Here is an 11804-nt window from a genome sequence, read left to right as displayed (position 1 = left end):
CCTGCAACCATTTGCATGCGATCGGAAAATCAAAGAAGTTCGCCAAATGAGTACCACATGATTTGAATGAAAATCAGAAAATGCGCAGATATGATTTTGTTTGTCGCTTCTTCTCTGTAACCGGACCGCTCCATTTTTCGATCGTATTGTAACTTGCGATGAAAAGTAGATTCTGTACAATAATAAAATAAAACCTTCTTCGCAGTGGTTGGACCAAAATGAAGCACCGAAAACCTTCCCTAAATCCAAGCTCTTCAAAAAGAAGGTTACGGTGACTGTGATTGTTTGGTGGTGTACTGCTGGACTCATCCACTATAACTTCTTAAAAACCGGAAAAACCATTACTGCAGAAATATATTGCCATGAAATTGCCAAAAGGAACGAAACTGCTACTCCTGCGTCTCAGACTGGTCAGCAGAAGAGGGCCAATCATTCTTCATGACAATGCTCGACCACACGTTTCACTAATGATGCTCTAGAAGTTGGGGGAACTTGGCTACGAAGTTCTTCCCTATCCAATTTATTCTCTAGACTACCACTTTTTCAAGCACCTTGATGGTTTCCTGCGAGAGAAGTTAAAAAATCAAACCAATGTCGAAAGTGCGTTCAAGGAGTTCATCATCTCCAGAACTACAGATTTTTATGTTTCCGCAATAAACAAACTTGTAACTCATTGATTGTAAAGGTACTTACTTTGATGAATAAAATTTCCGGGTTGTTGAAATATATTGTGATGAATTTCATGTTTCAAAACGTTGCTTACTTTTTACTCATCCTGATATGTCCATACAAGTGTATTCTCTTGTTTGTGTGTATGTGAATGTGTGTGTGGTGTGGTGTGATGTGGTGTGTGCGTGAGGTGCGTGGGTTTTAAGTTAATACATAAAAACAGAGAAAGGTGTGGAAATATTTCTTTCAAGGAACATATGAAAATGAAAACGATGAATCGTTTCAAAATTCTTTTAAAGTTTTAGTATTGAGTGTAATCAAATTTACTTTAATGTCTTCTAGATAAAGGTAAAATGGTTGTTGTAAAAGGAGCCACTATCGACAAATATGACCATCTCGATAAACTTGATAATATAAGTGTCGATAGATGCGCTGCCCACTGCAAAAAAACTAAAAACTGCAAAATGTTTGAATATAAAGTTGAACAAAGACGATGTGATTTGACCGATTTAAATCATGAAGACAAAAGTCTCACTGCCAGTATTCACAGATGGGATTATTACAGTTTAAATGAAGGTGAGTACTACACTCAAAAATAATAAACCTTGAAGTGGGTTGCGTATTTATTAACAATATTTCATGTGTATAAAATGGAGTAAGTTGACAAAAATAAATGTCAGTGCTGTTAATTTTTACATTGAGTACAAGCTTCACTGCTTTTCTGTAAAATACTGATGTTTTTACATAGCTATAATTTCACAAATTTGTAGGAAAGTGGTTTGGTCGTTTTAATCGAACAGCTCTATTACTAAGGCTTTTGTTTTTGACCTGAAAGGAGAAATTGCCTGTAAGGCAATTTTTGAGAGTTTAAAGCTTCTGTTATTAATTGCACTCCTTTAAAATGATATTAAAATGTAATATTCAGTAATTCATGAATTATCAAACGCAAATGCAAACCAGACTGAATTTAACATCAGCGATATTTAGCCCTAAGCAGAGACTGCGGGAGCTACTTAATGATGTCGCATGATCATTCTCTTGGCAGTGACAAAAGCAATCGCAGTGTTGGAAAGACCTCATCTTTAACAGGCATCTCTGGATCACAAGCGTTATGCCCCTAACCTTCACCTTAGTGAGCAGCGTGTACTGAATCAACTTTCATCCGCAGAAGGGCTTCATCTGCGATCTCTTGTCAACTACAGCAGCCGATATCAATAGGGAATAGACTCTACACTACCTTTTCACTCATCAATCAAATCCTGGTATATGGCTTTCTTCAGTTAGTGAGAAATATCAAACTTGTCCTCCCAAAATATTGAGTTCGACCACGATGATCGTTTTTGTACTAAATAGAAAAACTACATATCTGGTTGGGACGATGTTATTGTCTCTTTTTCTTTTTCAGAAAGGATGAGTCTTCCTTTCAGATCTTCAGTCAGAGGTTTGATACAAAATAAAAAATGGGTCACCCACAGCTACTTTGATTAAGGAGTCGTATCGTGTTCCCTTTGGAAGGTGATTCTTTTTGATTCTAATTCCTGTTGCTCTCTGGTCTATCCTCTTGGCAACTTCTGGAGAGATATTATTGTTCCTTCACTTGTATCAGCCAGTGATCTTGGACATTCACTCAAAATGTGGTTCACTGTGTAAAGAGTTTTCTCACACGGCTTTCAGAATATGTCCGCATTATTCCGGATTTTAATGTTACTTGAGGTTTGCAAGACGTCGGCTACAGCGCACAGCAGGAAGGACAACTTTTCCTGCTGAGTGTTCTTCAGAATTTTCTCCGAAACAGTCGCTTGAGTGCTTCGTCTCCCTATTTCTTTCCCATGACGATCTTATTCTGTTACCTCACAGACATACTGTACTATGGGCCTTCAATTGTATCAGCTATTTCTTCTGCTCCGCCTCTTGATGCTGTATTTGCTAAGTCCTAGACTCCTTGACTGCCTACCCAAACCTCTTGGTCCTTCCATATTTTTCAACTTCCTTCACAACTTTTAGGGGCTCTCATTTCCACTCTTTATGATCTATTGATGTATCTGACTTTCTCATCCTCAGATTGTGGCAATGAACTTATTCCTCTTACCTTACGTGTGGTTTTAATTATTCCACTATCAGTTGAGGTTTTGTCATACAAGCTGACCAAACTGTAACTTGGGGGACGCCTGGCCAACTCTGCACAGATTTGTTGTACAATATTTCCATTGTTTCCATTTGTATGACGATGTAGTTATAAAGCAGGAATAAACCTTACAGTCTGCGTATGATGCCTTACTGGAAAAACTATTCCATAAAACATCGGAGTAGCTGGTAATCATCGGCTGCTCTGAGCCAATTGTTAAGTTGAGTCATGGTGTCTTTGACGTTGCTGTTGTTGTCGTAACTCTTTCCAATGCACCAGATTGCCTACTCCAATGGTCTTTGAATTAATTGGTAGATCACACTTGGGTAGGCTTTGGTGAGATCTAATCATACTACTGAGAGAATGCTGTAGCTCTTTTTTTGCTTCTATGATGGTCTGGGTGATTGCTGATATATGCTCAAAGCATCCTGAGTATCTTGGGACCCCGCATTTATAAACGTTTGTCAACATACTCATTAGCGAACAGACATGGTGTTGATCTTTTGGCAATGACAGACCAGAAATTTACCTTTCGTCATTTAATTAAGAGAACTGGTGAATCTTGTGAAATCCTGTTGAGTTTGTTCTTTCAGAACAAAGAAACTTCCCGGAGACAGGTTTCCTGTTTCTCTTTCCAGATCGTCCGAGAGAGTTTTTCTTTGTATATCTTGTACGAAGTCCATGGTTATCTTAGAGCAGATTCTACAGGAGCTTTTGTCACTGCTGCCCTTATTGCGTCAAGAGTAGAATCTACTATGGAAAGCATAAACTTCTTCTTGACTTGATCTTCCGTTAAGTAAATTTGTGATGTTTTCTTTTCACTTCATCTTCCGTTAAGTAAATTTGTGATGTTTTCTTTTCACAGTGTCCAGCATAAGGATGTTCTTGAAAGTACCAGATGCTTTTCTTAAAGACGGCAACAAATTGCAATACATAAAAGAATATGACGTAGAAACATGTGCTACAACTTGTTTGTTAACTAAGAATTGTATCGCATTTGAACATGATACCAAAAATGGTCCGACCTGCACACTTTTATCTGATGACGCCTCCAAAGCGAAAATTGTACGTCCTGCCAGTCAACGAGATTTTTATCAGCTTCAGCAAGGTTTATATATCAAATTTTATTTCTAAACTACCTGACTTGATAAAAGTTTCTTCAGTTAAGAAAAGACGTAATGAAATTGTTATTCATAAAATGATTTATGATTGTCTAATTAAACTGGTGAATGAATGTAAATTTGTTATTTCTTTAATTGCTGATAGAATCTTTGGTGTGTGTGTGCCCTTGTCTTCGATAGTAATATTTTGGTTTATTTTAGCCATCAACGATCCAATTCTTTTCATTAATGTTTTCCTTAACTGCAGAACGTGGTATTATGAACATCATACTAGGAGCTAGCATCAACGGTTACGACTATTACCCAACTACACGTGGTTCACTGAAAGAGTGTTTGGATCGATGTATGGAAACAAAGGCTTGTGAGGCAGTTGAATATAAGCATTCAAACCAAAAATGTGATATTGCCAATGTAACACATTTTGATTTTGATTTGAAACCAAGTAGACATTACTGGAATTTCTACGAAATAAACGGATGTAAGTATTTGTTCTAGAAACAATTTTATATTTCTTTGTAAGCAACAAAATACTTCGATTCCTTTATTTTAGTTTCCCTTCGACATGCTATAGAGAAAAGAATTTTACGTATGTATATATATATATATATATATATATATATATATATATATATATATGTTTATACATGTATGATTATGAATATTTTATCAATAATTTATTTTTATACGCAGGCGTGGCTGTGTGGTTTCGGGTTCAGTCCCACTGCGTGACACTTTGGGCAAGTGTCTTCTATTATAGTCCCGGGCCAAGCAAAATCTTGTGAGTGGATTTGGTAGGCACAAACTACATGTGTGTGTGTATGTGTGTGGCGCGCGTGTCTTTGTGTCTGTGTTTCTCCCACTAACACCGCTTGACAACCGGTGCTGGTATGTTAACGTCCCCATAACCTAGCGGTTCGGCAAAAGAGGGCGATAAAATAAGTACCAGGCTTTAAAAAATAAGTACTGGTGTTAATATATTCGACTAAAAATTCTTCAAGGCGGTGCCACAGCATGGCTGCAGTCTAATGACTGAAACAAGTAACATGATACAAAAAGATACAAATATGCTGAGAAAAAAAAATTGTGCGCATGTATATTAGTTTAGGGAGTGTCTGTGTATGTGCATGTGAGTGCCTGTTTCTGTGTGTATACGTTTGAGAAATACCCTTGCAAATAGATAGAAATTGAATTTCACAAGAATGTGAAATTTAACCAATGACTGGTTGAGAGATGAAGTTGAATCGTATTTTGAATTATTTATTAGTCTGTTGTCATGCTCGGACAAATTCGATAAGATATATTAGTTTTACATCCCTACCAACATAAGTGAATTAAGAATACATGTATTATTTTGTTAGAAAAGTTAAAACATATACTGTACGTTTATAGAATCATAAATGTAAAATTACTAAATTCATTTAGCAAATGAAATGTGTATGTATGTATGCAAGTATGTATAATACATACTTATGAAATGTATGTATTATGTATGTATGGTTGCATGTATGTATGTATGTATGTATGTATGTATGTATGTATGTATGTATGTATGTACGTACGGTGGAGCCGCAATGGCCCAATGGTTAGGGCAGCGGACTCGCGGTCATAAGATCGCGGTTTCGATTCCCAGACCGGACGTTGTGAGTGTTTATTGAGCGAAAACACCTAAAGCTCCACAAGGCTCCGGTAGGGGATGGTGGCGAACCCTGCTGTACTCTTCCACCACAACTTTCTCTCACTCTTACTTCCTGTTTCTATTGTGCCTGTAATTCAAAGGGTCAGCCTTGTCACACTGTGTCACGCTGAATATCCCCGAGAACTACGTTAAGGGTACACGTGTCTGTGGAGTGCTCAGCCACTTGCACGTTAATTTCAGGAGCAGGCTGTTCCGTTGATCGGATCAACTGGAACCCTCGACGTCGTAAGCGACGGAGTGCCAACAACACACGCAATGTACGTACGTGATTATTCAGTTTTATTTCAAGATGTCTTGCCAATAGAGAAACAGCCGGTTCTAACCTAGATCCAAAGCTCTTTCATTGGAATTTCAAGTACATCAACAGGGTGTTTTTGTATGTATGTATGTATGTATGTATGTATGTATGTATGTATGTGTGTGTATATATATGTATATGTACAGATTTGTTTCGTTTTATGTAAGCATTTTCATGCATATACTTGCATATCTGTTCATATATACTTAAATGATAAACTTCTGGAAAGTTTTACAGATTTTTATAGTTCCAGTGATGGATTGGATCTATAGTTTTCGCATCAGCTTTCTCCTTTATGGTTTTGAGAAGCCTAATTTCTCAAGATTGATATTTAGGCAGTGTGTTGCATATCCCAGTGCCCCAATAATTACTGTTATAGAGTAACTGCAAATATTTCAACAGTTCAGTGTATTTTCTTTTTCTCTGATCTTTAGATTTATGTTAACATCCGCTGGGTAGCTGATTTCCACAATGCTACAGTTTCTTTTCTCTGTCCCATTATGTCAGGTCTATAATGTTTACATTTTATTGAGGTTTTCACTGGGACAATCCACCAGTACTCATTTTTATTATGAGTGGCTATTGCTTTCACCATACTGTGGGGTCTTATTCCTTTGGCTTCGCGTTTATCCTTCCGACAGATCTCATTATATAGTATCCTAGCTACAACATCATGTTTCATGACACGAAGAAGAGAATTAAACATGCTGTATATACAACATCATGTCTTATGACATTTTTGGACAACTGCTTACGATGTGGGTAATATCTTCAGTGTTAACTCCACAAAGCCTCCATCGGTTGTCTCATTTTGCGTCCTTTCCTGCGTCAGGTATTTGGTTCATATTTCCTGTTCCTGGTAGTAATCCGGCTATTCGTCCATGATAAACTGCTTTGATGATTAATGTTACTATCATCTCAGAGCGTTCTATTAACATATCCATTCCTGGCCTTCTGCTGATACACGTTCATCTTTTCATCTGATGTTACATTGCGGTGGAGTCATGCGACGTCTTTGGATATTTATTTAAGGTTATCAGACAGCGAATGCTACTCAAGGAGCTGCTTTCCAAGTGTTATGAAGTTATTAACCTATGTATGTTATCAGCCTCATGACAAGAGGTTTACAGAAAGTATAAACAACATCCCAGAAAGGATGTCCCCTTGGAATATGCCTCTGCGATACTGTATTCTATCTGATAATACAATCACTCCTTGTATTTAATTCAAGATGGTGACTCACGATTAAGTCATGTCAGCTGTGGCTTTCACTATGTTCACTGGAACTTTAGCAAGTTGAAAGGCTTTCTTGTAGTCTCGCCATATTGAAACTAGGTTCCTTCTATGCTTCTGCACCTCTGACGTTACAGTTTTGTTTATTAACAAGACTCCCTTCTTCCCAGCTGCTTGTTCTGCTGTGATGATGTTATTACTTTCACAATGGTCTTGGCGGAAGTGGTTTAAACATGATATATACACATTATACATTAAGTTCTGGTATGCAATTGGCTGGTAACGTTTTGTCATGTGGGTGGTTCTGCATTTGGGAATCAGTTTGCGTCTGCCAGAGATAACTAGTCTGGTATGCTACTATTACCATTGAGAGTTAATTGGTATAAGTTGGTAAGGCATGGTCAGTAGAAAGTTAGCTTGTACCAATATCCAACAATCAAGTCTCTTCCAGGTGCTTTTCTATCTTGAAGTTTCTGGATTACAGTCATAAGGGTATCACAATCAATGCTGTATGTCTTGGATGTAATGCAGTGACAATAACTTTTTAGAATTTCTTTCAGAAACAGAATATCTTAGTTAAACTCTGTCCCTTCGATCCAAATTTTCCTCCAGAAGGAGTCTATGTCTTCTCGCAAAGGAGCTCCTGTGATGTTCACTGCTTCTGCTCTCATGTCTCTATACACTGTTGCTTGGTTCCTGTTAAACTTTTTGTTTATTGTTTTTCTCTCGGTTATTCTCTTTTGATGTCGGAGTTTCTCACTGACAAATTTTAACTCCTGCTTGAGATTGATCAGTTTGCAATTGAGTGTCTTCTTGCTGTCTCCAAACATCACTTCTATCTCCGTCTTCACTTTTTGTTGGTGACGTACAATGATTTGCTTGTTTGCAAGCAATAAGCATCATCGCATGGCTGATGGTCTTCCGTAAACCAGCTTTCTTTTACTCTGTCTTCAAAACCCACGATGACACTTTCTTCGTTGTTTCAGTTTTGTTTGCTTCTTGAACATCGTTTATGTAGTGATTTGCAGTAGTAGAAAGGAGGCAGATAGACAGGTGTTAATCTGCCAGAATGTATGTATGTATGTATGTATGTATGTATGTCTCAGATACGATATCGCACTTTATACACAAGGATCATATAAGCTGATAACCATTCAGGAAGCGAAGCTCTTTGTTACTGTCGATGTAATAGTTCACTAAACGTTTCCCATTTCATCCTTACTCTAACTTGGTATATTTTTGTGACATCTTCCCTCATTGGTGATTTGGTCGCATATAGAGAAGCTACTAATTATTTCTAACAAGCTGGCCAGGCAGATGAAATATTGCTTTTATTGGGTGCTCTTACGGCTAATTAGTCCTGTATATTGTATATGTATGAAACCATTTTCTCTTTCAGCTTGCTGACCCTCTGTGAACTTATTGCTTTATTAGATATACAATAAAAATTCTACTGTGCATTGGCTGCATAGTTTAACATTTCATGAAATTGTGTTTCTGTAAAATATCCAACATTTGTCATTATAATATCGTTTGTCTTCTCCCCATTTTTCCTTTAGCTCAAAATCTGAAAGAAGTTAAAGAACGCTAAGGTAGGATTAAATTTTTTGCTTCTGTTATTTTAAGAAAACAGTAAGGATTTATTTTCGACAACAAAAGTCAATATAGTGCATATAGTTCATTAGTGTATGGCACTTATTCTATCGATGTAGATATGAAGGAAGGCAACTTCGACGTATATTTCACAGGAAACTCAGAAATATAAACTTCCAATTTTTCATATGAATATCTGTATATATATATTGGGTCATCCCATAAATAATGTTTTTTTATCTTCTTTTATTTTTCAAAATTAAAATTAAGTTCTTTTTTAATTTGAAATATACTCTCCATTTATCTGGTAGACTTACAAGGCCCCTCTTCCAAAATTCAACTGTCCATAACGAAAAATACTCCCCCAGTACTGTTCTGACCTCGTCTACAGAATTCTCACTTTCCTCGTCCAAATGAAAATCAGATGAGGCAATGTCCAGCGAATATGGTTGGTGGGGCATCATTTCCTATTCAAACCGCTCCAGCCTTTGGAATGTCATCCTCACTGTATGTGGCCGAGCATTATCCTGATGGAAGAACACTCTCCATTTTGAAAGTCATTTTTCTTCTAGCGCCGACTTAAGTCACTCAAGCCCCAGAAGTTACGATGGGGTTTTGTTCCACCAGGGTTTACAGGACGTCCTTCTCGAGCTCTGCAGATCTTTCAGGATGAGGATCGTCGTCTAGGCTGTAGTTTCCGGCTCGGAATTTCTTGAACCACCGTTGACACTGGCTTACGCCCGATTCCAAAATACTGCATTAATATTCCTCGCACATTTCGTTGCGTTGTTGCCTTTAATGAACTCATAAAGCAAAATATACTGTATATGCTCCTTTTTCACTTCCATATATTTGAATGATAACTTCTGGAAAGTTTTACAGATTTTTACAGTTCCAATGATTGATTAGATCTGTAGTCTTCGAAGTAGCGTTCTCCTTTGTGGTTTGTATGTATGTATGTATGTATGTATGTATGTATGTACGTATGTATGTATGTGCGCGTGCGAGTATGTATATCAATTGGCAAATAGAGATGTAATGAAACAGATTAAAAAGAAAAGTTATAAGTACCCTGGCATTCTAGAGTTCAATGGAATCACGAAGAAAGAAAATGGAAGAACAGATGAAGAAGAACATTTCCGCAGAATAAAATCCAAGCGGTAAATACATGAGCGATAACATCACTTAGGTATGGAGCTGGAATCATAAACTGGCAAAAGATTGAACTGATGAGTACGGATACGAAAACACGGAAATTAGTATTTTCTCTTCTTTTAATCTGAATTTTTGATGCAATCAAACATGCCCTCGGGCAAATGAAGGTTAAGGGATGTTGAAATGTAATTGAATACTTGGAGATTGTAGTACGGAAATACATTCATATAATACAACACAAACATTTAAATTAATAGGGCTTTTCGAAGGTGGTGGACAATACTTCTCGTAACAATCTTTTGGATTTCTTTGAGAGTTCTCCTGAGGTGTTGTCTAGATGTTTCTGATATCTTTTTCTTTTATCATACCTAGTATACCTACAAGAAAACTTGAATATATTTGTAATTCGATTTCCAGGTTGTTGTTGTTGTTGTCATCGTTGTTGTTGTTGTTGTTCTTGTTCTTCTTTTTTACTTTTAATCTGCATGTTTCTGACAATAACTTGCTTAGACACAACCAGCGTCCTAGGACGAGTGAAGGATAAGAGATGTTACAGTATGACTGAAAGCTTGGGAGGGGAAGTGGCAGGGGCAGTAGCGAAATATCTTCATGTAATACAACATAGACACTTAAATTGATAGGGTTTTTCTAAGGACGTGGGCAGTACTTGTCAACACAATCTTTTAGATTTCTTTGAGACATAGTTCTCCAGAGATATTACCTAGATATTTTTGACATCCCTTTCTTATCATAACAAGAAGAGTTCTCGCTTTAAGATACCATACCTTTTGTATTTCAATTTCCAGGTCCTTATATTTACTTAATTTGTCAAATTCCTTTATAGATACATTTTTATCAGTAGGAACACTCACATCCATTAGTCTACAAGTATTTCCTTCCCTGTCTTTAATCTCTATGTCTGGTCGATTTGCCTGTAAACTTCCAGAGGAAGTGACATTTTTACCTTCAACAACTGGCTTAGGTTGATGTTCATACCAGTAAGCAGGAGAGTTGATTTTGTAGTGTTTACATATTTTCCAATGTAAATACTGTCCTACCCTATCGTGGCGATTCTTGTATTCGGTTGGTGTCAGCACAGGACACCCCGAGACGAGATACTTTATTGTTTCATCAAATATATCACAGAATCTGCATTGAGGGTCAGAACCGCACTATATCATAAAATCCCATATGTTCTTTGCATTTCTATTTTTGACGATGCTTTCAGGTTTGCTCTTAGTGCTTGTTCTTGGGCAGCACAGATTAGAGCCTCCGTTTCCGGTTTTAAATCACTTTTAGTCATCCACAGCCATCTTTTTTCTCTGTCTGTCTTATTTTCAACACCCCTATGAAATTGACCATGCATTCTTTTCTTTGCCCATCTATTTTCAGTTTCATTCGTTTTCAATTTCTTGTATAGTGCTTTATCTTTGCAATTTTTCATCCTACAAAAGCCTGATTTCTTACTTCTAATAATAGCAGTTCTGTGGCATTTTTTACATACCATGCTATGTTGTTTTCTTCTGCTCTAATGCTGTGTTCGCATCCAATAAGTCCTCTTCCCCCTCTTTTTCTTGGTACATACAGTCTGTCTGTGTCACTTTTTGGGTGGAGTGACCCATATCTAGTTAGCAACTTCCTTGTCTTTCTGTCTAAGCTTTTTAATTCGCCTACTGTCCATGCGATTACCCCTGCCCCATATCTAAGGAGTGAAACCGCCCAGGTTTGATAGCTTCGATTTTATTCCGTCCATTTAATTTCGACTTAAGGATCGGTCTCAGTCTGTGCAAGTACTCCACCTTAATTTTTTTCTGTCATTTCTTTCTCCATCAATTTATCCATTTCCAAGATCCCCAAGTACTTATAGCCCGTCTCTTCCATCTGCTTCATAACCTCCCCCGACGGTATCGTTAG

The 11804-nt window shown here is 37.3% G+C and overlaps 1 protein-coding gene across 1 annotated transcript in view; it reads left to right on the top strand.

The window, feature by feature from the left end:
* Positions 1-11804, top strand: part of LOC106880218 (uncharacterized) — a 36986-nt gene that overhangs the window by 10616 nt on the left and 14566 nt on the right. The window contains exons 4-7 of the mRNA XM_014930080.2: positions 1012-1245; positions 3660-3902; positions 4163-4393; positions 8702-8734. Of these exons, the coding sequence (XP_014785566.1) occupies positions 1012-1245; positions 3660-3902; positions 4163-4393; positions 8702-8733 (740 nt within the window). The 3' untranslated portion in view covers position 8734. The remainder of the gene's footprint in view (positions 1-1011; positions 1246-3659; positions 3903-4162; positions 4394-8701; positions 8735-11804) is intronic.

The sequence above is a fragment of the Octopus bimaculoides genome, chromosome 13 (assembly GCF_001194135.2).
Source record: "Octopus bimaculoides isolate UCB-OBI-ISO-001 chromosome 13, ASM119413v2, whole genome shotgun sequence".
NCBI lineage: Eukaryota > Metazoa > Mollusca > Cephalopoda > Octopoda > Octopodidae > Octopus > Octopus bimaculoides.
Note: the sequence above shows the minus strand (reverse complement) of the source record. Positions and strands in the feature narration are given on the sequence as shown.